At 38.3% G+C, this 25774-nt stretch overlaps 1 protein-coding gene across 4 annotated transcripts in view; it reads right to left on the minus strand.

Annotated features, from left to right (window-relative positions):
- SIK3 (SIK family kinase 3) overlaps positions 1 to 25774 on the minus strand; it is a 297657-nt gene that overhangs the window by 98393 nt on the left and 173490 nt on the right. For all 4 annotated transcript variants that reach the window (XM_043994328.1, XM_043994326.1, XM_043994327.1 and 1 more), the window contains exon 4: positions 10515 to 10676. In XM_043994328.1, the coding sequence (XP_043850263.1) occupies positions 10515 to 10676 (162 nt within the window). The remainder of the gene's footprint in view (positions 1 to 10514; positions 10677 to 25774) is intronic.

The raw sequence follows: 25774 nt of genomic DNA on the forward strand, positions 1-25774 counted from the left end.
AAGCAAGAGAGGGAGGAAAAAGGAGCCAGTAGAAGTTTGAAGGACAGCCACATTTAGTGGGTATGACAAGGATAAAGATACAACAAAGGAAACTGAGGAAGAATAGACAGACTGGTGAAGAGAACCAGGACAGAACAATGTCATGAAGACCCAAAGAGGAGAGTGTCAGGGGATCAATAGTTTCAAAGGCTGCATAAGGGTCAAGAAAGACAAGGACTGAGAAAAGGCCATCAAATTTGGCAATTAAGAAATCATTCGTAATTAAAGAGAAGAAAGTATTGGCTAAAGGATGAATTTGGAAGCCAGATTTCAGAAAGTTTGGAATCAACTGAGAGGAAGAAAGTAGAAGCACTGAGTGTAGGCAGCTTTCTCTAGAAATTTATTAGCTCAGAGGACAATACAGATACAAGACAAAAGCTAGCACAGACAGGAGGATCAAGACTATGTTTTTTTAAGAATGTGAGAGACGTGGATATATTTATAAGCAGTAAAGAAGGAGCCAGTGGACAGGCGGAGACTGAAGATTAGAGAAAGAATAGAGATGGGGGGGGGAGGACAATCTGATAGAAAAGATGAGAGGGGATGGGATGGAGAGTACATGTTGTGGAATTTGCCTTATTAAAGAGAAAGCCCACCTTTTCATCAGAAATGGGAGGAAGATGCCTGAGTGATGTGAGATAAGGAGGGAAAAGAGGAAAAATTCTCAGTGAAAGGCCTATTTTTTGAGGGAAGTATGAAGCAGATCCTCAGCTACAAGGGAGGGATTCCAGGTACAGTGACTTAAAGAGGGATGAAATAGTTTGCAACAGCCCCTGTGTTAAGTGAAGAGAAAGGCAGGTAAGAAAATGTCTTGTTGCACTGATGGCCCAGTTGAAATTACACAACATGAATTTGTAGTGGATTAACTCAGTATAGTTTCACGATTTTCTCCAGCTCCACTTGACAGCACATGAATAGGAGGGAAAGAGGCAAATGGTAGGCAATCCAGGGTTAGGGTTGGGCAAGATGTGACCGAAACCAGAACAAGGAAGCAGGGTTTCCAGAGAAGAAGATAGTGTAGATTTGATCTGGGTCAACAAATGGTCAATACAAGAAAGGGAGAACTGATATCCTGAAAAAGTATTTTCATGTTGAAGGAATTGAGATTGCTATAAAGATAAAAAATAGGGTTAGGAGTCATAAGGTATAAGGAGAGACAGAATGAACAAATATGACCAGACAAAGGAATTATATAGTTCATGAACATGCAAGTGGATGACTTGTGGATTAATAGCAAGATCAAAGCTAGGACGTCTCTGTGTGCAGCTCAAGTGAAGTTGAGGAGTAGGCATTAAATGCATCAAGAAAGGAAAGAGAATGTCCTAGGGGGCTAGAAATCACAACTACCAGATTCCTAATTGAGTTAATTAATGTGAATGGAATGATCCTTAATGAAAAAGGGATTGCTGAATGATGGTAGTAGAAGGAGAGTCTGGAAGGGGCAATGGGGAGGTGTGGAAATTTATTTTGATTTGGGGACCCTACCTTTAGGCTGAGATTAGAAAGCCTTAGGCCCTCAGGGTCTCTTCCCCTCCTCCTCAGCTTCAGCTGAGCGAAAAAGCCCCGTGGGCTGTACAAGACACCAGGTCAGACAGCTGGGGGTAAAAAAAGCCCCCAGCCTCCTCCGACCTGAGCGGAGCTATCTGAAAGATCCCTGATAGCCTGTGCTGAGGCACGGGATGCTATCGCACCCCCACCCCCCACCAGCCGCAGCCCTGGCTAGCGGATTAGCTTGGTCTGTGGGGGTGCAGAAAGCCCTAAGATTTGAGTGGAGAGAAGAAAAGGTATATATAGACCTGGGAGTTGGGGGGGGGCGGACAAGGACGGAGGGGTTGGGTTGGACAAGGACTGATGAGAGAGGCTGAGAAGAGATTAGAAAGGAGAGACAGGGGGACGAGACGAACAGCAATGCAGGACTAGGAGCAAAGGCAGCAGAAGACTGAACAGGAGGCAGCGGAGAGCACAGAAGCGGTGAGCACAGGGTACAGGTTAGTGAAAGTGAAGATTAAGAGGAGTTAGAATAAAGTACCTGAGTGCCCTGAGGAGAGAGGTGGCTAAGGCCCTTATTGTATTCAAGAAGTTAGTGCAGCAGGTGGGAAAGAGACCCAGTGGAAAGCAGTCAGGTTGTACATTTTATTTCCCTGTATTCTTAATTTGAAATAGTATCTCATAAATAAACTCTGCTTTGATTATTTAGTTAAGAGGCTTCTTAATATTTTGCTTATCAATTTGAGAGTGGAGCAGTGTGGTGGAACTTTATATAAACGGCCCACATTAAATTAATAGCAGTCAGTAGCCAATTAGGCAACAGTCCTCAGACTAGTCCTCCAGTCAGATTAGCCCCAAAATTAGGCTAGTCATTCAAAAATATTCTTACAGAGGTAAGCAGAGATCTTCCACTATGGCTGTAGGGGGGATAGGGTTTGGCACAGGCTATGAGTGAAAGTGGAATCACTGCTAGAAGGTGACCAAGAGCTGGTTCCCTGGCATAGTCATCAGAACAGTGAAGATCATAGGGAGTACAGTCTGGAGGTGGCTGGGTCTGGTCCTGGGGATGACCACAGTGGTGCTAGAGAAAGTCCTAGAATAAAAGATTGAAGCCAGAAACCAGGAGGCACCGAACAAGAACCTGGGGCAAAGGGCCATTGCTTTCAGTTCTGCTTTTGCCTTCTGGAGCCAAGAAGAACAAGTCTAATCATTCCTTCTTTCACCTGACATCCCCTCATATGCTTAAAGATAACTATCATGCCCCTTCCTGAATATTTTCTTTACCTAGTTAAATATCCCTAATTACCTCAACAGATCCTTTTATGGCATGGACTCACTATCCTTTACCATCTTAGTTGTCAGCCTTGAAACATTCTCCAGTTTATTAATGGTCTTCCTAAAATGTGGGAACTCAATATTCCAGATATCGTCTGACCAAAGCAGAGTTCAGTAGTCCTATCACTTCCTTATTCCTGCAACCAGGGCCTTTTCTTAATACAGTCCAAGATCAAAGTAGTTTTTTGCCTGTTGTAGCAGTAACAATCCATATCAAGCCTGCAATTCACCAAGACCTTCCCGATTTTCACACCATGTTGCTTTAGCAAGCCTCCACCAATCCTGTACTTGTAAAACTGATCTTTTAAAACCGAAGCATAAGACATTACATTTAGCCCTATTACATTTCATGTTAGTAGATTTGACTCAACGTTCTATCTTGTCATGCCCTTTCTGGATTCTGGATTCACCACCCAGTGTGTTAGGTATCCCTCCCAGCTTTTCTTTATTTGCAGATATGAAAAACATATCATCTTGATCCATGTCACTGTGAAAAAATGTTAAAATGTCCAAAACCAAAGTCATCATCTTTTCCTCAATCTAGCTCCTCATAATGACTTTCTTATTTTCTTGTTAATGGTACCATCATTTTCTTAGTCCCCTAAACTCAAAACCTTAACCTTACCTCTGGTTTCTGCCTTTCCTTCCCACTCCTAATCTAACTGCCAAGTCCTTTCAATTTTATCTGCTTATGGTCACTGACAGTCTCCTATTTCACACACACACACACACACACACACACACACACACACACACACACACGTACCAATTCAACTTAAACGTTTATTAAACACATAACTACATACAAACCATTGTCCCAAATAACAACCTTACTATAGGTCTTCAAAATACCATCCTAATTCACATTCTTAATCCCTTCCAACTCTGAGATTCTGTGAACAATTTTCACCTACTACTGCCTCCTAACCAGTTTGTTCCCTTTCTAATCCATGCCATACATAGAGGCCAGTCAAACTAATTCACTTATTACTTATTATTATTACTACTACTCAAATCAAGTATTCTATCCTTGAGCTAAACTAGAAGACTTTCTTATCTCTATCTCCTTGCTCATATTGTTCTTTACATCAAGAATGTTGGCAGTCTCATCTCATTTAAATACTCTAAGACTGGTTTAAACTCCATTTCCTTGGAAAAACCTTTTCTCATGCAGGAATTTGTCCCTTTCTCATGCACTTCTATTCTAATTTACATCACAGTTATTTGTGTAAATCTCTTAACCCCCTACTGGATCATAAGTTTCTCGAAGGTAAGGATTGTCTTTATTTACTTATCATTCTCCACTGCCTGTCACAGTGCTTGGTACAAAGCAGGTGTCTAACGAATATTTTAAGAGCTGAATTTTATTGAATAATGCAATTTACTTCTTTAACATCAAATACACTTTTGATATATATGCTTCAATGGGAAACATTTCTTATACTATTCTAGCTGATTCAAAGAATAGAGAGGTAAGAATTCAATCTAATTTATGTGCAAATAGATTAGTCTGGATAGGAATTATGAGACTTTAATGACAGAATACAGGAGCAAAGGCAAAATTACAAAGCCAGGATTACTCAAGTGTCATATAATATATGCAATAAGATGACAAAGCACGTGTTACTCTGCTCATACTGCTTGCTAAGGTGTGTTTTGGCAGGTGAAGAGCCATAGGCTGGTTGCCAACAACCACTAGGAGTGTGTAATTACACACCAGCACGTGTCCTGGAGCATCTTGTTGTGACTACTTTGCTTTGTTTTAAATATTAACAAAGAAAAAACATTTAGAAACCTCTTACCCAAATCCCTTCGTCTGTAGAGATGCCAACCTTTAATTACCAATGATTGCTGCCTCCATGTTTGGTTTCTCAATGCAATAACTAAGGCCATAGAAATGTTCCTAATTAATTCAAAATGTTTCCTAAGTTCAAAAACAAGAATGGGGAAGCAAAAATAAAAATTTTAAGTTCTGGTCAATGGTGGGGGGGGGGGTAATAAAATTATACTATTTTCCACACACTTTCACATGTATTATCTAATTTGATCCTAACAACAACCCTTCAAAGTAAATGGGCAGGGATTCCCATTTTACAGACCAGAAACCTGGTACAGTTAAGTGAAATGCCAAAGGTCAAATAACTAAAAGGTATTAGAGCCAAAATGAAAACTCCACTCTGGTTTTCCAAGTCTGGGGCCCTTGTCACTCATCAAACATACTATCTTTCTGCCTACAAGGGAACCTTGTAATGGGGAAAGGGCTTTCCCAGAATCCCCTTCCCCAAAATTAAAAGAACCCAGGGAAATATCTCTTATATTGCATTTTTTAAAAAAGATTTTATCTTTTTTTTTTTTTTTTTTGCAGGGCAATGTGGGTTAAGTGACTTGCCCAGGGTCACACAGCTAGTGTCAAGTGTCTGAGGCCGGATTTGAACTCAGGTACTCCTGAATCCAGGGCCAGTGCTTTATCCACTGTGCCACCTAGCCACCCCCTCTTATATTGCATTTGTAACGATTGGAATAACGCCACCTGCTGGATACTTACTGTAGAAGAGTTCTGCCCATGAAGGGAAGGTCTTTGAGGGCAAGACCAGGAGTCTTTTCTTCAGGAGTCAGGAAGTGACGCGGACTAGTGGGAGGAGGAAGGAAGAGACTGGCGCTCAGTCTCGCGCTTTTTCCTTTGGACTCTGGTGGAGAGCGGAGCTAGAAATGTGCTCTCCCTTTAACAGATAGGAATCTAGGCCTTTCTCTCTCTTTACCAAAATTCTTATTCTCCTTAATAAATGCTTAAAAGTCTAACTCTTGCTAAAGCTTATAATTTATTGGCGACCACTCATTAGATATTTTAGACAGTTTAGCTAGAATTTTAACCCTTAACAGATGGCTGACCACGAAGAGGAAAGCTAACCCTCAGTCTTCTGATCTTCTGGTTGGGTAAGAAATTTCCCCTCCCTCTCCCTTTAACTGCTAAGTACTGGCGTACTGGCTGTGTTTTACCTTTAAATTTTTTCAAATGGACCTTTTAAACTCCCTAATTATCCTATTTTTGATTTTAGTCTGTTTAACCAGACAAATGGGAGATAAGATCATGTTAATGCTTTGTTTTTGTGGATTTTCTATTTTTCTTTTTATTTTTGTTAAAAGAGCCAGCAACTTACTCACACAAGGAAATATCACTCCCTCTCCCAACCATGCTTTTTCAGAGAAACCTGAAGAGATTCCTGCAGCTTTTCCCAATTCTAACACTAATTGTTGCTCTAATTTTGCATGCCTGGAGGCAATGACCCACCCTCTAGAAGCTTTTAATCCCCTAGCGCCTGGAGGCAAAGTGGGGGAAGAGGAATCCAGGCCTGAGTTCAAAATCAAGTCTGATTCAAATTGCGCTGGTCCCTCCCCTCCTCTCCAAACCCCACCCTCTACTCCTCCCATGGCCAAGCCCATTGCTTCCCCTGCCTGGGAAGTCCAGAGAACTGATGCGCATGCTCAACTTTCTCTAACTACATTTGCAGCTTCAGGCTCAGCTCTTCCCCAGCCTGGCTGTGCTTCTGAGACAACCTTAGAAAGCCCTTTAAATTCCAGATATGCTTGTTTTGTTCATAATTTTGCTAACCTGCTTTTGTCTTTAATTAGTAATCTTATAAAGCATTTGTATGGTGAAAAGCCCGACAGACAATATAGAGGGGTTAAAGAAGAAAAACTTAAGCTGAATAAGAATGACAATCAACATAGTTCAAGACTCTGCTTCTTTTGCCATGGAAGGGTATATATTTTACAGAAATGTAGAAGTAAGCAGCAAGGTATTGATATGAGTATTGGGGATTTTAGATATTGGAATCAAGAGTGTTCTGAATTCACTCAGATTATTAATGTCAGTTCAGAGGTTACATAGGATTTCTATGCTATTACATATACATTTTGAAATTAATGGTATGGGTTTATTTTCATAGAGATTTTCATGCTTTTGAGATTGTGTCATACTTAGTTTTTAAAACAAGGAGAATATTTGTAAAAGCTTTTTATAGTCATGTGATCAAGTTTATATTTTATAATACTCTTATTAATATTAAATTCATGCTCATTTAGATTTCCTTAGTTTGAATTTCACTGTTTTTTTATTGTTCCATGTGTATTTTCTTCTATTCATTTATCTAATTTAAAAAAAAATTGAGAGATGGTTTTGATTTCATAATACAATGTTAATTCTAGGAGTATTGTGCTCCCATATTCTGAGGAGTTTGTTTTTGTTATTTTTTCTCAACTGATTATTTGATCAAACTCTTTAAAGCATTTCCCTGGCAAATTGGTTGCCATGGCAAGTGTAAATTGATTCTAGAAGTATTATTTTTGATAAGCATATTCAAAAAAAAAAAAAAAAAGAGGGGAACATTTGTAAAAGTTGTATTTGAGATTGTGTTGTGCTTTAACTTGTATTTAAATATGTTCAGATTTTTCAAAAAAGTAATTGTATACTAAGTTAAAAAAAGGGGTATCATTTGAAATTGTTGCATAATTATATATTGTGTTCTGAGTCAAGATGTATTCACATTTTTTGCAATCATTTATTATCCTCAATTTAAAATCCATATGAGACTTGGATTATGGGAACTTATCATTTAAGACATTAATTGCCTTTATTCTGAGTTATCAGATGCCAGTTGGCCAAGATGCCATCCAATCACAAGAGGAATACATGCAAGAGCAGACACTGAACTGTCACATGAGGGGAGACATGCATGAAGTCAAGGTATGGCCGAGGGAACGGCTTTTGACAAATGTTGAGGTTGGATTCTCTTGGTTTAATATTTTATTTTATTTTTCCCCACAATATTGTACAGATGGCTGGAAGTATTCATCCCACCCATCTCACTTCTACACCTGGCTTCTATGCTCCCTCCTATATGCCTGATGCCATGGACATCTCAATCCCATGCATCTGATTAAGTCTGACTCAGTTTCCTCCAATATGTTCGGTGGCATGGACATATATTCCATCCACCTATTTTAAGCCTGGCATACTGCATGGACAGTACATATTGCTCAAGTGTGGGAATGCTCATATCCCATCATTTCTCTGTTCTTTTATGGTAACCCCCATAATTATCTCAGGTGTCATGATAAATAACAGTGTTGAATTTGGCCTTGACACCTGTTACCAATTATATTAGATTTTCTAATTTCTCATAATGGCATGAGGATAATTAGGCAGATGATGCAAAAAGTGATGAAACAAAGATAAAAATTATTTTTAATAATTAATATTGCAGCAATTGTCTTCTCAATTACCCTCCATAAGGGGGGGACTATAGTAATATTATAATTTTAAAGAATGTTTCAATTTTTGTTTTATTATATGTTTCATGTGTAACAACTAAGATTCTGTATTCCCTTAGACATGTTTTTGAGAACTTTCATTGTTTGATTTTATTATTGACAAAGCTATTTTAAAGTTGTGTTAAGCTCAATTTTGTAGGAAATTTCCTGGCTGATTACCAGCATCCACACATCAACCCCTGAAAAGACTTCCATTCCACGACTACACCTAGAGGACATCTGAGAAAAGGCTTTCAGAGACTTTAAATGAACAGTTTTGATTTGTTGTTTTTGTTGTTTTTTTCTCTTTCTGTTATAATATACACCATCTGTAACGTGTATTCTCTGCAGAGGCCCTCCCTTTGCAAGACTAATGTCAAAGCGTCGGTTCATGAGGACAAAAAAAAAAAAAATCGCCCCTCTGGACAAAACTTTCCTCTCTTCCTTTTCTATATTGTTGTTCACATATTATTAGTTAGCAATAGTTATTATATTCTACTGTTCCGTCAAGGAAACATTTTGTTTCTTGAGGAACAACAGGGGGGACTGTAACGATTGGAATAACGCCACCTGCTGGATACTTACTGTAGAAGAGTTCTGCCCATGAAGGGAAGGTCTTTGAGGGCAAGACCAGGAGTCTTTTCTTCAGGAGTCAGGAAGTGACGCGGACTAGTGGGAGGAGGAAGGAAGAGACTGGCGCTCAGTCTCGCGCTTTTTCCTTTGGACTCTGGTGGAGAGCGGAGCTAGAAATGTGCTCTCCCTTTAACAGATAGGAATCTAGGCCTTTCTCTCTCTTTACCAAAATTCTTATTCTCCTTAATAAATGCTTAAAAGTCTAACTCTTGCTAAAGCTTATAATTTATTGGCGACCACTCATTAGATATTTTAGACAGTTTAGCTAGAATTTTAACCCTTAACACATTTTTACAAATTTTAACCAGATACACAGGGTCAAGTTGTGAGGGAAATTACATTAACAGTGGTTATAAAGACACACAAAAAAAATAAGTTGGAATAAAAACAGTGAAGAGATTATTTAGCACCCATTTCTGCCACCACTGAGCTAGCTATGAAAAATCACAGTAGAGAAGAAGTGAACAGATTTGGGGGGAGGGTTAAACAAAAAGGCCTTTAAATCTATATTCTGAGCATCAGACCAAATAAGCAGCATGAGAAACTACAAAGAAGATGACACCCTGAGAGAGTTGATAATTTCAGTCACAATTCTAAGCAAAGAATGTACATATTAGCTTAACTCAAGTCAAGACTAAGTTCTGTACCTTTCATGTGAATGCAACACAAGGTGAGAAGTGAATCAGTAGCCAAAAATGATCAGCTGACTCCTTACTCCCCTTCCCCACCAAAATATTACTAATTATCACTAACCTAGATGGAAAAGAACTTCGCATGTTTCTTAACTCTAGAGAGCAATATGATTACAATAAAAAAAGACCTTTTCTCCAAAATAATGTCCTTCCCTATATCATCTAACAAACACCTCTCCCCAGTTTTCCCCACACAGCTCCATTCAAATATTTATTAAGTTCCTATCATCTACGCAGCATTGTGGTAGACAGTGTGGAAATACTAAGATGTACAATACCGGGCACAGACCCTTCTCTCAAGGAGCTTAAATTGGAGCTACCAAAGATGTTGTTTAAGTGAAGAATCACCAACTACAGTCATGGTTTTCTTCCTTCCTACTTTTTACAACAAATAATTTCTGGAACCGTGCAGAAACCAAATCCCAGAAAATGTTCCATTTCTCCCCGCATTCTGAAGAGTCACTTTAAAATTACCTCTTTTTTTTGGTAACTGATATGCCCATATTGGGAATGATGACTGGCTTTTTCCTGGGGGACTACTGAAGATATATCAAGGCAGTGAAAACGCAATAGAGATGATGTACTATTTTTAAGCACTGTTGGAAAATAGTTCTGTTGGACAAATAGATGAGCAAAATTTGAGTTTGGGGGGAAAAAGTGAAGATTCAAGTCTGAATCCATCTCCATCAGAGGAGGTTTGTTGATCCCAGTCTCTCTAGCAGTTTTACAGCTGAAACCTCCACCTTAAACCTCATTAACCAAAAGGTTCCCTGCCTCCCCAAACAGGAGGATTTCAAGCACCAATCTTTTCTTTCTCACATGTGCCCTAGCTCATACCTTTGTCGTGAGTTACGCAAAAGAGAACATTTTGTTTTAAACCTTACTATGGGCTGTGGGTCATACAGAAATCTTAAAATTTCCTCTAACTGCTCCTCATTTTCTCTTTCTGAACAGCTGGAACTGTGTTAGGGCCCAAAGGAAAATCTCCCTCATTATCACTCTTATGAGCCCTCTCACCTGCTATCTTGATGTTCAGATTGGCATCCAGAAGCAGGTTTTCTGCTTTCAAGTCCCTGTGAACAATGTTCCGGCAATGGCAGAAATGGACAGCAGCCACAATCTGCTTGAACTTCCGACGAGCTTCTTTCTCTGCCATTCGACCATGGGCAACCAAGTGATCTGTAAAAGAAGAACAAGGGCCCTTTTCATTTGGGGAACTGGGACAGCTTCTGTACTTGAGTGGGTTTGGGAGAGGGTTCTCCCATCCAAATTTGAAAGAATCCAACAGAAGTCATGTTTAGAGGCAGCACCAAATTTTTCCTTTTCTGAAAACCCAAATCTACAATTTCTTATGTGGAAGGAACTTCCAACAAAAAAACTTCTACCAAAACTTATCAATATGTGTTCTACAAATTTCAGTATTAGAGGTTTGCCTGTGGCACCAAGAGATTAAGCAGCCTTTAATCAGAGTCATGCAAGCAAATGTGTCAAGTTTGGACTTGAACTCGTCTCCTTGGGCCCAGGGCCATCTCTCTATCCTTTACATCACACTGCCTGACTCTCAGTTTTGTTCCTAGATATATTTATTGAGATATCTTAAATGAAGTTCCTTAATGATTAAGTCTTAGATAAATGAATATTTTTCAAATGAGATAAAAATTGTAAATCATTACCACAATGCCTGGCACAGATTAAAGGCTATATAAATGTTAGTAGTTATTATTATTATAATTATTTTGGGGGGGCAGGGCAATGAGGGTTAAGTGACTTGCCCAGGGTCACACAGCTAGTAAGTGACAAGTGTCTGAGGCCAGATTTTATTATTACTACTATCATTATTATTCTATCCTAAAATGTGTTTACTCTACTAGAACAGAGTTCTGAGGTGTGTAAAGATAGTCCTTTCAGACACCATAAAGTTAAATACTTTCTCTTTCATGTTCTTGCATAGGTATGTGTATATTTCATATGCACTTAATATTTATATATGTGTATACATACATAATACATACATACACACATACATAGGTGTTAGTACCCTGTGCTAAAGCATAAGTCAAATAATGAACTAAAATAGTCCATTTTAATGAAGAGATGTACAATGGGGATTAGTAGTTGCAAAGAAAATCCTGTAGTTAGTTCTGCTATAATGCAACATATGTATTTCCAAAAAGCATCACGACGTACACAATATACACAATATAAAACTATAAGGGAAATGGGTTTATGAGTATATAATAAAAAACATTGTCAGTGAAACACAAAAATGATAGGAACCTAATAAAAATAATAGCATAATTTAAAAAATGTCAAATGGTTAAAAATACATAAATGCTACAATAAATAGTAATTAATAAATTGTCCATGGCTTAGGCTGCTGCTCCTGACCCTGGAACAGGCAAAGTCTTGTATAAGTTGGGCAAGCTGCAACCGTGGTAAGAGGTATATTGGGGGAAGGGGGAAGAGAATGTGCCACATGCACATGGAGGAGGGGGGAAAGACAATCCTTCTCTACCCATAGCTCCAACTACACCAAAAGATAGATGTACAATAAATATGGCCCTTTACTCTTAGGAATGGGCCTAGAAAGGGGTGTGAATTATTGTAAAATAGTACAGTTTTCTGCATTCTCATTGTTTCTTACAGAAGAAATTGTACACAAGCTGACTGAAATCTGTCTTATGCTGAAAATATTTCCTAATATATCAATCATGTTGGAACAAATTTATTTATGCCTTCAAAACAAGTGTTAGGGCAGAACTGACTGTATTTGATGGGACACTTAGGTTGAGGTCTACTTTGACTACCAAAAAGATCTATAATCTGATCATTAAAATAGCTATAAATAAATATAACCTGGAGGGAATTGAATTTCTCATATATGTGCATATATGTATGTGTATATATACATAATACATACATACACACACATACAAACTGATAGGGGTTTTAAAGCTAGGAAACTATGTTCCCTTTTTTTTGAGCAGTAACAGAGTCAAATATACCCGCTATTAGTTGCAATTCAAGGTACAAGGTTGGTAAATATTTGTAAAGATCTTTTCTTATCAACTAAAATATTTCAAAAGAGGTCTGCAGGTGATACATTCTTTAATGATACAAAAATGATCCTACTGACCCACTATCAAAAGGATTAGGATGTTCACTTGTTTTTCCAACTGTGGGGATGGTTTACTAAAAGCTATACACCTAAATTCATTTTATGATAATAAATGTCTCCCTTATGACAACAAATAGCATTTATTGATACCTGGTAGTTGAATTGCAGCTATAGCAAATAGCCACGAAATAGTTTTTCCCCTGTACTAAGCTTAGCTTAACCTCATTACCATCTCATTTTAACTGAGCTAGTCCTGTGCAGATAAGGATATATAAAGTACTGTTGAAAACAAGGTTAATATTTTCAAGGTGTATTTTATGCAAGTAGAAAAGGACTAGCCGAAGCAACAAGTTCAGGTTGGCACCTTCTCTGCAACTGAGTCTTAGAGAGATTTCTAGAGTACTGACAAGTTGGGTGAATTGTCCAGGGTCTTATAGCCAACATATATCAAGGAAAAGATTTGAACCCAGGTCTGTCTGGTGTGGAGGACACTTTCTTATGCTGCCTCTCTTACACAGATAAGTATGCCATTATTAATGCCACCCTGCATCAATCCATCACTAAAATAGGTTAATGAAAATGAAATATAAAAACACCCCTACTATCCTAGTATTTAATAAACACAGAACACAGGGCAAAACCCCATTTTTTTTTTTAAAAAAGAGGGGTTTGGGGCAGGTAGATAGGACAAACCAGGGACATAATGAAAAGAGGTGATTCGAAATGCATCCTGACCCTAAAGAATATAAAAAACTGGTAGCAGAAATACTATTGTTAGTTGTAGGAGCATTAGTAACAAATCAACAGACTAACAAACAATAATACATTAAAGAAGGTCTACAACTCTATCCTACAATGCACATGTCTTTCTTAGCATTTTCCCTTTGAAGAGAAATAAACATCTATTGCACCAAATTAACAAGAAAAGAAGAAAAACAACTAAGTTTCCAGCTCAGTGTCCAAAACAACAGTTTCCTGAGGAATTGTGGGATGGTGACAAATGGACTCCCCAAATGGAATGCTGAAGTTTCTCCTATGACATGTCCGATGAAGCCTCCAACCAAAGAAGAGGCGCCTATGAGCTGTGGCACCGAGCCGGGCTGGCCAAGAACGCCAAACTCACCTTTGACCGGACATTCCTTTTCACTTCAAGAAACCATTAACTGTTGTTGCTCTGACCCTTGATTTTCCCTTTACCCAAGGCCTAATTATTCTAATCACATGTTTTAGTTGGTAAACTTTTTAATTAAAGATCTTTGAAGAGACAGCTATTCTTGAGAAACACAAAAATAAGCCTTTATGAAGGTTTATCATCAGGAGTTAATTTGGCCAAGCTACCCATTAATTAAAATGCCCAAGTGACAATTGTCTTGTAGTAAATACTAATTAGCAACAGACATCAAAATCTTTCTTGCTTGGGATTTCCTGATTTCTAAAATAATGAGAGAATTAAAAAAAAATCTCTTTATGCTTTCTATGTATCTCACCTTCCAAAGAGCTTCGAAAGGTCGCAAAATTGCTTACGTGGTTCAGTCACTAGTAACACTCCATGCTTAGCTCAATATTGATTCATTGGGTAACCTTGGAATAGTCACTACCCCTAACTCACCTCTCCTCAATCTGTTAAACAGAAAGAATAAAACAAACTCTGTTGTATGATACAGTTAGGAAATGGAGTACCATCCTTCTAATCTAATTTAATAATGGAGGTAAATTTTAAAAGAATCCTTATAAAATACATGACACTTAAAGAAAGACACCTGAATTTTTCTTTCATGTTTAGGAAGCATTTAAGAATGTGGCATTGCTTCAAGGTGACCATTCTGAATCTCAATTATCATTCAAGTACAGCCATGGTTAGTAGTGATTTGTGTTTGACAGATTGCTGGGAAACAAGGCTGTATCCCAGGAACCATAGGTGATATTTATACACCACTTTCCCAATTCTATAATTAAGGTGTTAATTACCAAGTATTAAGAAGAAGCTCTCTCTTAGACAATCTTCAGTGATATAATGTTCAAAATACCTTCATGTGGAGAAAAGTATTCTTCTCCAAGGATATGACATCATGTTAACTCAATATTTCTTATGTTGTAAATTCTACCTTTTTTCAAATCTAGTCACTTCACAATTCATCAGCTTTCTGCCCAAGGCTCCAGCCTGGTGGGTGTTTTAGGAAAGCAAACAGCCTACAGTGGTTTTCAGTCCCAGTTGAAAATGTCCTTTCAGCCACCCCTTGACAAATGGCTGGTTGTATTCATATATATTCTGTAGGCAGGATATAAAAATTCCTCAAGTTTAGATATGAAATTGGAAGAAAATTCAAGTGGTGGTCCAGATTAAGACTTAACACAGAGCACATCAGTTAAAAAAAAATCCGGGGCACTTTCTGGACAAGTTCTGAAAGTAATTAAAATTAAAACAATGTAACTACTAAATACCACTCCACACTGATGGTACTTGTGATCTAAAAATTGTCAGAAGACCCCTGAAGAGTTGGTTTGGCTACTGCAGGCAGACCAAGTGGGCTGGTTGAAAGACAGGATAGAAATGCTATTCAATGCCCTAAGTTCAAATTACTGTACCCAGAAGTTGTACTTCTTGTTCCCTACACTTCTATGGATTCTGGTGGGCCCTCTCAGTTCAATCCTCAATTAGACATCTGTTCTATAATGCTTCTCTCAACGGTGATTTTTTTTTCCATCAATAAATGTTTCTTTTTTAATCATCAATGGTTAATTACCATAAGATTAAAATTTTTCCACTAGTACTGCATACTCCCCAAAATATCTTATCAGTTAAAATATACATTAAACACAGTGCCAGTGCTAAGTGCTAGGAATACAAAAAGAAGTAAAAGATATAGTCCTGAAGAGAGATGAAGTTAATAATCAGTCATTTTAAAAATCTACCAATTTTTGTGGCATTTTCAGGTCAAATTTCTAAACAGGGACCACCTCAATTTTCTCTATCATTGTCTAATCCCTATAAACATTTAATGAATGAATGAATAAATAAATACGAATCTATTTCTCTAACTCTTTCTCATCATTCATTTCATTACAACTTCATAACATATTTTTCAATTACAATTGAAACCTCAGTATGAATGTTATTGGAGATTTGGGATAACTATTATGGCGGCAACAACAACAACAACAACAACACACACACACACACACACACGAACGACAAGGTCACTCAGTATTTCCCAGATGGAGGGAATGCATTTCATTTAAGTAAAGTAGTCCACAACGGGTATTTTGTCTTCATCAACAGGAGACTGGGAGAGAAACACCCTATTGGATAAGCAGACTGTTTTCTTTCAAAGAGGCCAAAAATAGGCAAACAGAGATGTATCAGTGTCAAAATCTTGCCATAAATGGGATAGTGTGGTATTGGGGAGCTCACTTTATTTCTTAAAATAATTCATTTTTCTACTAGAAACAGTGTCGTGAAAATGAACAGAAGACTAGCACATAGGTCAAATTCTGAGGGGATGTGGGAAGGGGGGGGTAGAGAATGGTAGAGGAATTCCTGCCCATTTTAAATGACAGCCTGAAATGAGGATTTCTGTCAATTCCCAGATTAACAACAGCAGGTAGTTAGTTCCTTACTAATCACTTGGTTCAACCATTTATTCTTTTTGCACCCATGGAAACAACTTCCTGTTTATCAAACAAATATTTCTTTCCAGAAGAGCAAGGGTGAGGCCAAGGTAACTCAGGTTCCTGATGAGCAAGTTAGGAAGAGCATACTCAATTGATACCACATTGTCCTTACATACACGCCCCATGTTGGCAATGCTGGGACTGCTGGCACTGCCTAAAGGAAGATTTGTTGCTTTCCTTCTTTGCCAAGAAACTCAGCCACCCCACAGCAGAGTTCTCTAGTTGTTGCTGCTCAGCGGTACCATCTTTCCACCTCTTGATCCTGATCCTGACTTTCTAAAATGGTCTTCTTGAACCTAGAGTCCACAGGTCAAGTCAATCCTGAACTGATTTTTACTCCTTGCCACAAGCAGTTTATACTTCCTTCTTCCTTCTTCTTCTTCTAGCAGGGCAATGAGGGTTAAGTGACTTGCCCAGGGTCACACAGCTAGTAAGTGTGTCAAGTGTCTGAGGTCGAATTTGAACTCAGGTCCTCCTGAATCCAAGGCCAGTGCTCTATCCACTGCGCCACCTAGCTGCCCCCACTTTATACTTCTTCAATGTAATCCAGGTTTCAAACTAACATTTACTTTACCAAGTACAAATGGTGCTCTGCTAGGTGTGAAACAATAGGAATAATTAAAAATTCTTTTTAAAAAAAAAAAACCTTTGTCTTTTTAATTCTTTTTATCTTGGGGAGGGGCGGGGCAATGGGGGTTAAGTGACTTGCCCGAGGTCACACAGCTAGTGTCAAGTGTCTGAGTTCAAATTTGAACTCAGGTCCTCGTGAATCCAGGGCTGGTGCTTTATCCACTGCGCCACCTAGCTGCCCCCTATTCTTTTTCTCTTAATCAGAACACTGTCTTATTAAGGGGAGATGATAGTGACATGGGGGGGGGGGGAGATAGAAATTTTATTTGTTAATAGTTACTAAGAGGCAATGTAATATAATGGAAAGAACTTGTCTTGGGACCATGGGCAAGTAACTCCACCTCTGAGGTTCAGTTTCTTTATCAGTAAAAATGGGGATAATAAAACTTGCATTACCTACACATAGTGTTATTATTTTAAAAGCACTCTGGGGGCAGCTAGGTGGTGCAGTGGATAGAGCACCGGCCCTGGATTCAGGAGGACCTGAGTTCAAATTCGGCCTCAGATACTTGACACTTAGTAGCTGTGTGGCCCTGGGCAAGTCACTTGACCCCAATTGCCTCACCAAAAAAAAAAAAAAAAAAGGCACTTTGAAAACCTTGAAGTACTATATAAATGTGATCTATCATTATGTCATATCACTTTTTTTTCATTCTTTTGGATCTTTCCCTTTCCCTGTGCTATCTTGCAAAATAAGCCCCTCAACATTTTCAAGAACTGTGCTTCCTCCTGCACAGATTTTCTCTGCATTTTTCCAGATGTTTTGGTCTAGTCAGTCAATGAACATTTATTACGTGTTAATTATGTACCAGTCACTGTGCTAAGAACTGGGGATACAAAGAAAGGTAAAAACAGGGTCCCTGCCTCCCATTCTAATGGGGAAGACAAGATGAAAATAACTAAATACACGAGATATACAGGACACAGAGAAGATAACCTCAGAAAGAAAGCGCTGGTTTGTTGAGGGGGGAACCACCAGGAAATCTTTTACAAAAGGTGGGAGCTGAGCTTGGTCTTACAAGAAGCCAGAGACAACAGAGATGAGTAGAGGGTGGATTCTGGGAATGGTGGCCAGTCAGTGAAAAGGCACGATCAAGAGATGTCATGTCTTGGGGCAGCTAGGTGGCGCAGTGGATAGAGCACCGGCCCTGGATTCAGGAGTACCTGAGTTCAAATCCGGCCTCAGACACTTAACACTTAATAGCTGTGTGACCCTGGGTAAGTCACTTAACCCCCATTGTCCCCCCCCCCCCAAAACCCAAAAAACAAAAAAAGAGAGATGTCATGTCTTGTGCAGAGAAAAGCAAGAAGTGCTTTAGTGTTGTGAGATCACAGGGTATGTGGGAGGGAGTAAAAATATAAGACTGGAAAGGTAGAAGGGGCCATTGTGTATTTAGTGTAGAGATGACAGATTTAGCCACTCCAGTCTTGAGTGCCAGTTTCACTTCCTCATTTAGCATCCTCCAATTCTTATCTCTCTTTTGGGTTCCAACCTAGCACCTACAATTATCTATGGAACATCTCTACCTGGAGGTTCCATCTACATTAAACATAACAGGGCCAAGAAGAAACTCATTACTTTTCGCTGAAAACCCAACCCACATTCCAACTTTCCTATTCAGTTGAGAGGCCTGCCATTCTTCTAGTCACCCAAGTTTGTAAAATAGGAGCCATCTCTGACTCTTCATTCTTTTACCTGCCATATACAAATCGTTTCCAAGAACAGTTGATTCCACCTCAATATCTCTCATTTCACTTCTGCATCACATGGCCAAACAAGATGGAAGACTAGACTTCTGTAATCCTCATGACCTCTCAAACCTCTCCAAAATTATACACCAAAGATAAAGTAATTTCAGTTGTCTTACTGGTCTAGGACAACAAGAACCCAAAGAAGGCAAAAAATTCCATGAACAAAATCTTAATTCAAGCTCACTAAGCACCCTCTCTCCCAACTACAGACAGCTAGATGGTTTAGTGGACAGAATGCTTGGTCAAGAATACCTGATTTCAAATCTGGCCTCAGAAACTTAGCTGTGTGGCCCTGAGCAAGTCACTGAACCTCTGTTTGCCTCAGTTTTGTCATTTATAAAATGGGAATAATAAAAGTACCTACCTAGCAGGTTTGTGAGGATCAAATAGATAATATTTGTAAAGCACTTAGCTCAATGCCTAGCACATAGTAGGCACTATAAATGTTTATTCCTTCTGTCACAACTATCCACCATGCTTCAACATGAAGGCCGCATAAGTTGTCTGAACCCATAAGCTTGCAAAAGACTGCAACACCACATGCTGACACCCACTCACCCTCAATCCTGTCCCAATCCATCTGGTGTCACGGAGATCCAAACTGCAGACTACAGAAATTTGCTGAGGTTGTGATAGGCCAGGGCACAGCATTCTGTGCTACAACAATGCAGGCATTCTGGTACGGTGGAGAGAACACTGGGTTTGGAATCTAAGGATTTGGCTACATGCTATATAAACCTAGCATCAAGATGAGAGAAACAGTTAATTTTGGAGGGGCTGCAAAAGAGCAGGTATACTAATATACAACTATTCTATCTGTGAAGTGGTCCAACCATTCTGGTAAAGCAACTTAGAATTTTGCTAAGAAATTAGCAAAAATGAAAATGTCTAGATCTCTTAGTCCAAAGGTCCTACTGATAGGCACAGACCCTCGAGAGGCAAAAGACAGAAATAAAGGTCTCATGTACCACAAAACATTCACGGAAGCACTTTTTTAAAAATAGTACAAAAGAACTATAAGTTAAGAAGATAATTCATTGATTCATGAATGATTGAACAGATTGTAGAAAACGAATGGCATGGGTAACCGCAACATAAGAAATGATAAAAATGAAGAATTCAGAAAAGCATAAGTACACATGATGCAGAGTGAAAAAAACCGAATTCAGAAAGTAATGTATGCATATCCTTAGATATGTCCAGAGTGTCTGTAGTGTCCAAAAGTTCTAGTGTGGTTTTAAGCTTTATGTATGTATGTATAAATAATTAGTACAACAATACGTGGGAAAGAACAGGAATAGAAAAAAGAGTTTGGTTATAAAGTATAACTGAATACTGTGTAATTAAAATGACCAAACTCGGCCCCTTACAAGAGCTGAGAAAATGTGCGCTTGCGCACACTCTCTCCCTCTCTCTATCCTCCCTCCCTCTTCTCTCTCTCAACTTTGCAGAGATAAGGGACTATGACTGTTGAACATTTCCTATGCTGTCAGACTCGAATGTATTAGTTTTGATGAACTATTTTTCTTTCTTCTTTCTAACAAGGGATGGTTTTCTGAGTAGGGGAGGAAAAGGGACATATTTGAAAATAAAGATATCAGTAAATATTTAAATGTATATAAAAACCTGTACAACCTGGGACAAATGACTTATCTTTTCTGGTCCTCAATTTCTCCACTTGTAAAATGAGAGGGTTGGGTCAAATGAAGTTTCTAAATTTCAAAAGATGCCAGGATGCAAAATCTTATAGTATCATAAATTAAAACCTTTGGAGTCATCTCATCGAACTCTCATCATGAGGAAAGTGAAGGGAACCTTGCCTGATAGGAAATCTGAAGGCCTGAAGGGGTTAAATACCTTGCCAGAGGTCAATAGGTGAGTGGTAGAACAAAGATTCATATCTTGCTTCTTATGGCAGCTCCCTTCTCAAGTATTTTTCCCACTCTAATCAGTGTAGAAGGAGATTTTTGTTCTGATCACTTCAGACAAAGACTCTCAAGGATCATATGGACCAGGAAGATCAGAAAGCCAATGCCCAACATTCCCCGGGGGGAATGACATTCTGACTCCACTCATGTAATGTGTGTGAGATTTCTCTGATCCTAGACAGAGTTCTGTGGGGGCACAGGCAGACGGTTTCACTCTTTTCCCCTAGTTTCTAGACATTTTGTTGGTTTCAAATCTAAACAAAGTAAAATACTTCTTTTTAGGTCTTAATCAAACTGTTGCAGTCTTTGTATGGGATGATAAAGATGTGATGGACAAAAACCATCACATTTCTTGAGGACGAGAAAAATGCTAAATGAGGTAGAAGATGATTCTGAGATACTGCCTTGGCTACTCTAATGCTCCCTAATCATACTCTGTTTTGGGGCTATTCTTGTTTTCCAAAGTTCCAAACTCTGAAACAGCAAATCAGTTCTGAAAATGATGACTTCTTCAACTCAAAGGTCAATCAACACATATGCAATGTGGGTCTCCGATTACATATTCTTTGACATACAAACCAATCACTATAAATAATATCATATTATATTAAAGATAAGCAACAAGTGAGTTTGTGTGAGTAGTAGCTTATGAAACTCACTCTGCCTCTTCTTTCCAAGGCATTTCAGTTCTTCATTATCTTTAAATGAAGAAACATTTGCTGTGGTGGCCATCACCACCAATAGCTTCCCCCTCTCCCCCCAGGGCAATGAGGGTTAAGTGACTTGCCCAGGGTCACACAGCTAGTAAGTGTTGTGTCTGAGGCCAGATTTGAACTCAGGTCCTCCTGAATCCAGGGCCGGTGCTCTATCCACTGTGCCGCTTAGCTGCCCTGGAATAGCTTTTTTTTAGTTGAGCTATGTGGGGAGATAATTTTCTAGTTTTGATAACTTATCACTGGATTCAAAAGGGCTCCAGTCTTATACTCTGATAAGGAAAAAATGAAATGGCAAATAAAATACTAAAGTAAGTAGAAGTTAAGTAGACAAAAAAATTAAATAGGTATCAATAGGTATTCTTATACATCTGTGACACAAGCCACAAATTTACAAGACTGGAGTGAAAAAGGTTTCATTAGGGCACTTAGGGGGCGCAGTAGATAGAGCACTGGCCCTGGATTCAGGAGGACCTGAGTTCAAATCCAGCCTCAGACACTTGACACTTAGTAGCTGTGTGACCCTGGGCAAGTCACTTAACCCCAATTGCCTCACCAAAAAGAAAAAGAAAAAGAAAAAAGTTTCGTTAAGGACTCCCTTAAGTTCTATGTAATGGCCACCAAGAGATATTAAAGACAGCATTGATCGAAAAAGGTTAGATTTAGATTATGTTGATCTTCTTATCTCATACTATCAGTGTAATCTAGGTTAACTTTTTTAAACTATGGGATGGCAAATTTTGGTGCTTGTTAGTTACTTTAGTAACAGTTGTTGATGGAAACAGAAATGTAGTAGATTCCCTCAACAGTTATCAGGAGCACCCAGTTGGCTAGTAACAGCCGCTAAAGCAAGATGAGAAATAGAGGCAGGCAAGTGAGAAAAATACTAGCCTTTTAGAAATACTTTATCAATGAATTAATTAACCCACCTCCCGAAAGCCTTAATAACTTTACAAGAACATTCTAATAATTTTTTAATTTAAAATTTTTAAAAATTATATATTACTAAATTTTTGTACCTTTAGTCAAAAGATAAACCTTTAGATTTATATTTTCCTCCAGCATTCAAAGCCTATAAAAAGGTCAGATAAATAAATGTAAATCACCTTAAATACAATGAACCTTTTCAAGTTGCCAAAATCTGACATGAAACATGTCTAAAGGCTGTCAAAAATTAAAATTATGCAAGTAATCCTTATATACATCAATTTCTCACCAAGTATTTTTTTTACTAGAATATTAGGATTATATTTTTCTCTTCCTGGAACCAATCTGAGTAGAGAAATTGAATTAACCAAAGAAGGTAGAGGAAAAATCCGCAGAGAACCTTTGATATCCACCCCCAAAAAAATGCTAATCACCGATATGTCTTTGGTGAGTATGTCTTGTCTTCTCTCTCTCTCTCTCTCTCTCTCTCTCTGAGGCAATTGGGGTTAAGTGGCTTGCCCAGGGTCACACAGCTAGTAAGTGTTAAGTGTCTGAGGCCAGATTTGAACTCAGGTCCTCCTGACTCCAGCCGGTGCTTCATCCACTGTGCCACCTAGCTGCCCCCTACTCTCTTAATAATATAATAGACTCGGGCATGTTACCTGGCACCTTCAGTTTTAAGCCCCTTTGGAGCTGACATGATAAATAGATACTTCTATGAATGGAAATTTTACCAGAGAGGTAATGGTAACAACCTAGAAGCTCTGTATCTCTTAAGAAGAGACATGTGGGGGGCAGCGAGGTAGTACAGTGGATAAAGCACCAGCCCTGAATTCAGAAGGACCTGAGTTCAAATATGACCATAGACACTTGAGACTTACTAGCTGTGTGACCCTGGGCAAATCACTGAACCCTCGTTACCCCGCAAAGAGAGAACGGGGTGGGATGGGGGGGGGGCACATAGGCAGAGACATGTGGATAGCTTGTCCAGATAAACTGATTAGATTACAAAGAGAAGTTTAAAGTAATTTCAAATATTGAGCAAATGAATTATCCCCAAAAAAGGGGTGGCAGAAAGAAAGCAAAAATTTAATAGATTTTCACAGTAGGTTTTATATGAATGATGAAAAATTGTTCTACAGTGGCAATGAATGTTAAGGTTCTTTATTTATAGAAATAAAATTTTAATAGAAATAAACCTTTAGGAAAAAGCTAGAGAAATAATCTCCAATCAATATTTAGGCAGCACAGACATATAGTAATCTGAAACTGAATTCTCAGTCCTTGGGTATACCACAGGTGCAATGTTGATGCCATTAGAAGAAAAAATATTTGAAATACTAAGAATACTAATGATCAATCATGAATACAAATACCTAAACAGACTCTAAATGCCCTCATAATAACTTTAAAAACTTTAGACAGCATTCCTGCTTGCTTGCTACTCAGGAAATATTCTTTTGATAAAATACTCTCAGGTCTTTAAATGGAAACCTTGGGATGTGTATCTAGAGGAATTAGCCTATGCAAGTTGAAAGTTATTACCTGAATGGTAAATGAATCGATCAGTTTTCCATTTTTATTTATGACATAATGTGCCCATATTTCCATGGTCAGCCTTTGATAATATACAACATGCTAGTAATAAATTGTCCCAATGAACTCAATTTTTCAACAGATAAAATGCTTTATATGCATTATTTTTAACATTTTTATGCAAAATGAATACTCAGACAAATAGGTTTCTTTCCAAGGCAAAAATGTATTTAAGAACACGTTATGGGAAACAGAGTAAAATATGAATTATATTAGGAGTGCTAAAGCCAGCAAACTGAGACTAGAAATGAATGCTAAGGACAACAAAAAGATTTTATAACCTAACAATAACAAGAAGTGGATCAAAGAAGGACAGGACCAAGACTCAGGATACAGGGGATAGTAATTGTCCAGGGGATATGGGAAGAGGTAAAGGTCTGAAATACTAACATTACTATCCTTTAAAATTTTCTGGCAAAGAAAATTATCTTTGGACTACAAAAAAATGCTTTTTAAAAATTGGTCACAGGGAATAGAAACCCAAGATAAGTGACAAGATGACTAGATTGAGCTGTGCTCAATAAGTTCAATTAATTAGGCCAATATCAACTATATACTGGGGTAAAAAAAAAAAAAAAAACTAGAAAATGTGATTGCTAATCTACTGGCAATGAAAGACCATGGAGAATGGAAAAGGACTAGGGTAGAGTAATTGCCCTGGTTTACAAGAGTTTGAGTGCAAGTGAAAGCCTAGTGAGCCTGACTTTTTTTCCTGGCAAATTCCAGTACTTAGGGATGTAGTGATCAATAAAAGCTTTATGACATCACCACGAATAATGCAAGCCAAGCTAACAAAAAAGTCCCGCAACCTGAAAGGAATGGGGTAGACAAAGGGTCATCAAAGAATAGACCTGGGAAGGGCCTTCAAGTTCATCAACTACTCCAACCTCCATCATTTTCCATAGTGAGGTGAGGTGCTTTAACTATGGCCACACACGCAGTAAATGGCGGAGCAGAACTCAAGCCCATGTCCTCTGGCTCCAAATCCAGTGTTTTTCCCATTGTGTTAATGCTAGCCCTGTATAATATACTTACCCTTCAGCAATGTATGTTACAGTCTTTATGTAAAAGATGAAGACACGGGCTAGATGACAATACAGTTATATAGATTTAGAAAGAGTTGAGTGGCGACACCCCAAAAAGCAGTAAATAATGGGTCAATGTCAACTTGGAATAAATAGGATCTATATACTGGAAATAATTCAAATTATTTTCAGTATTTCACAGAGTTCTTTGGGGCTTAATTAAGAATGCATTTTTGCAAATATTCAAGTGCTATATAAGTATCAGTGCTATATAATCATTACTATTATTTTTATTCTATCTCTAGCAGGATGACTCATGTATCTGTCTTTAACCCAGTGCTATTAATTTTAAAAACAATGATCTAGGGGCGGCTAGGTGGCACAGTAGATAAAGCACAGGTCCTGGATTCAGGAGGACCTGAGTTCAAATCTAGCCTCAGACACTTGACACTTACTAGCTGTGTGACCTTGGGCAAGTCACTTAACCCTCATTGCCCTGCCCCCCCAAAAAATCTAGAAAAAAGAAATAGGTGGCATGCTTTGTCAAATTTGCAGATGACAAAACTTGATGGAATTGCAAACACAGATGGAAAAGTTCAATCACAGAAAGATCTTTGATAAGCCTGAACAGGAAGAACCTAATAAGATAAAATTTAATAAGGAGAGATGCAAAATTCTATACTTGGACTTAAAAAAAATCAATTTTATAAGTACAAGATAGAGGTTATGGGGTGGTGGAACCACTATTTTCCAGAATAGTACACATCTGACTTGATAGAGTGAGTTTCTTTATAAGGAGTTGCCTACTCTGATGAAATCACAAATTTGGTCCAGAAAAAAGAAAAAAGAAAAGTCATGAAAGGATTATTTTATGATTCTGTTTTACTGTAGCAGATATACGACTCGCTCATTTCCA

Source organism: Dromiciops gliroides, chromosome 3, assembly GCF_019393635.1.
Source record: "Dromiciops gliroides isolate mDroGli1 chromosome 3, mDroGli1.pri, whole genome shotgun sequence".
Taxonomy (NCBI): domain Eukaryota; kingdom Metazoa; phylum Chordata; class Mammalia; order Microbiotheria; family Microbiotheriidae; genus Dromiciops; species Dromiciops gliroides.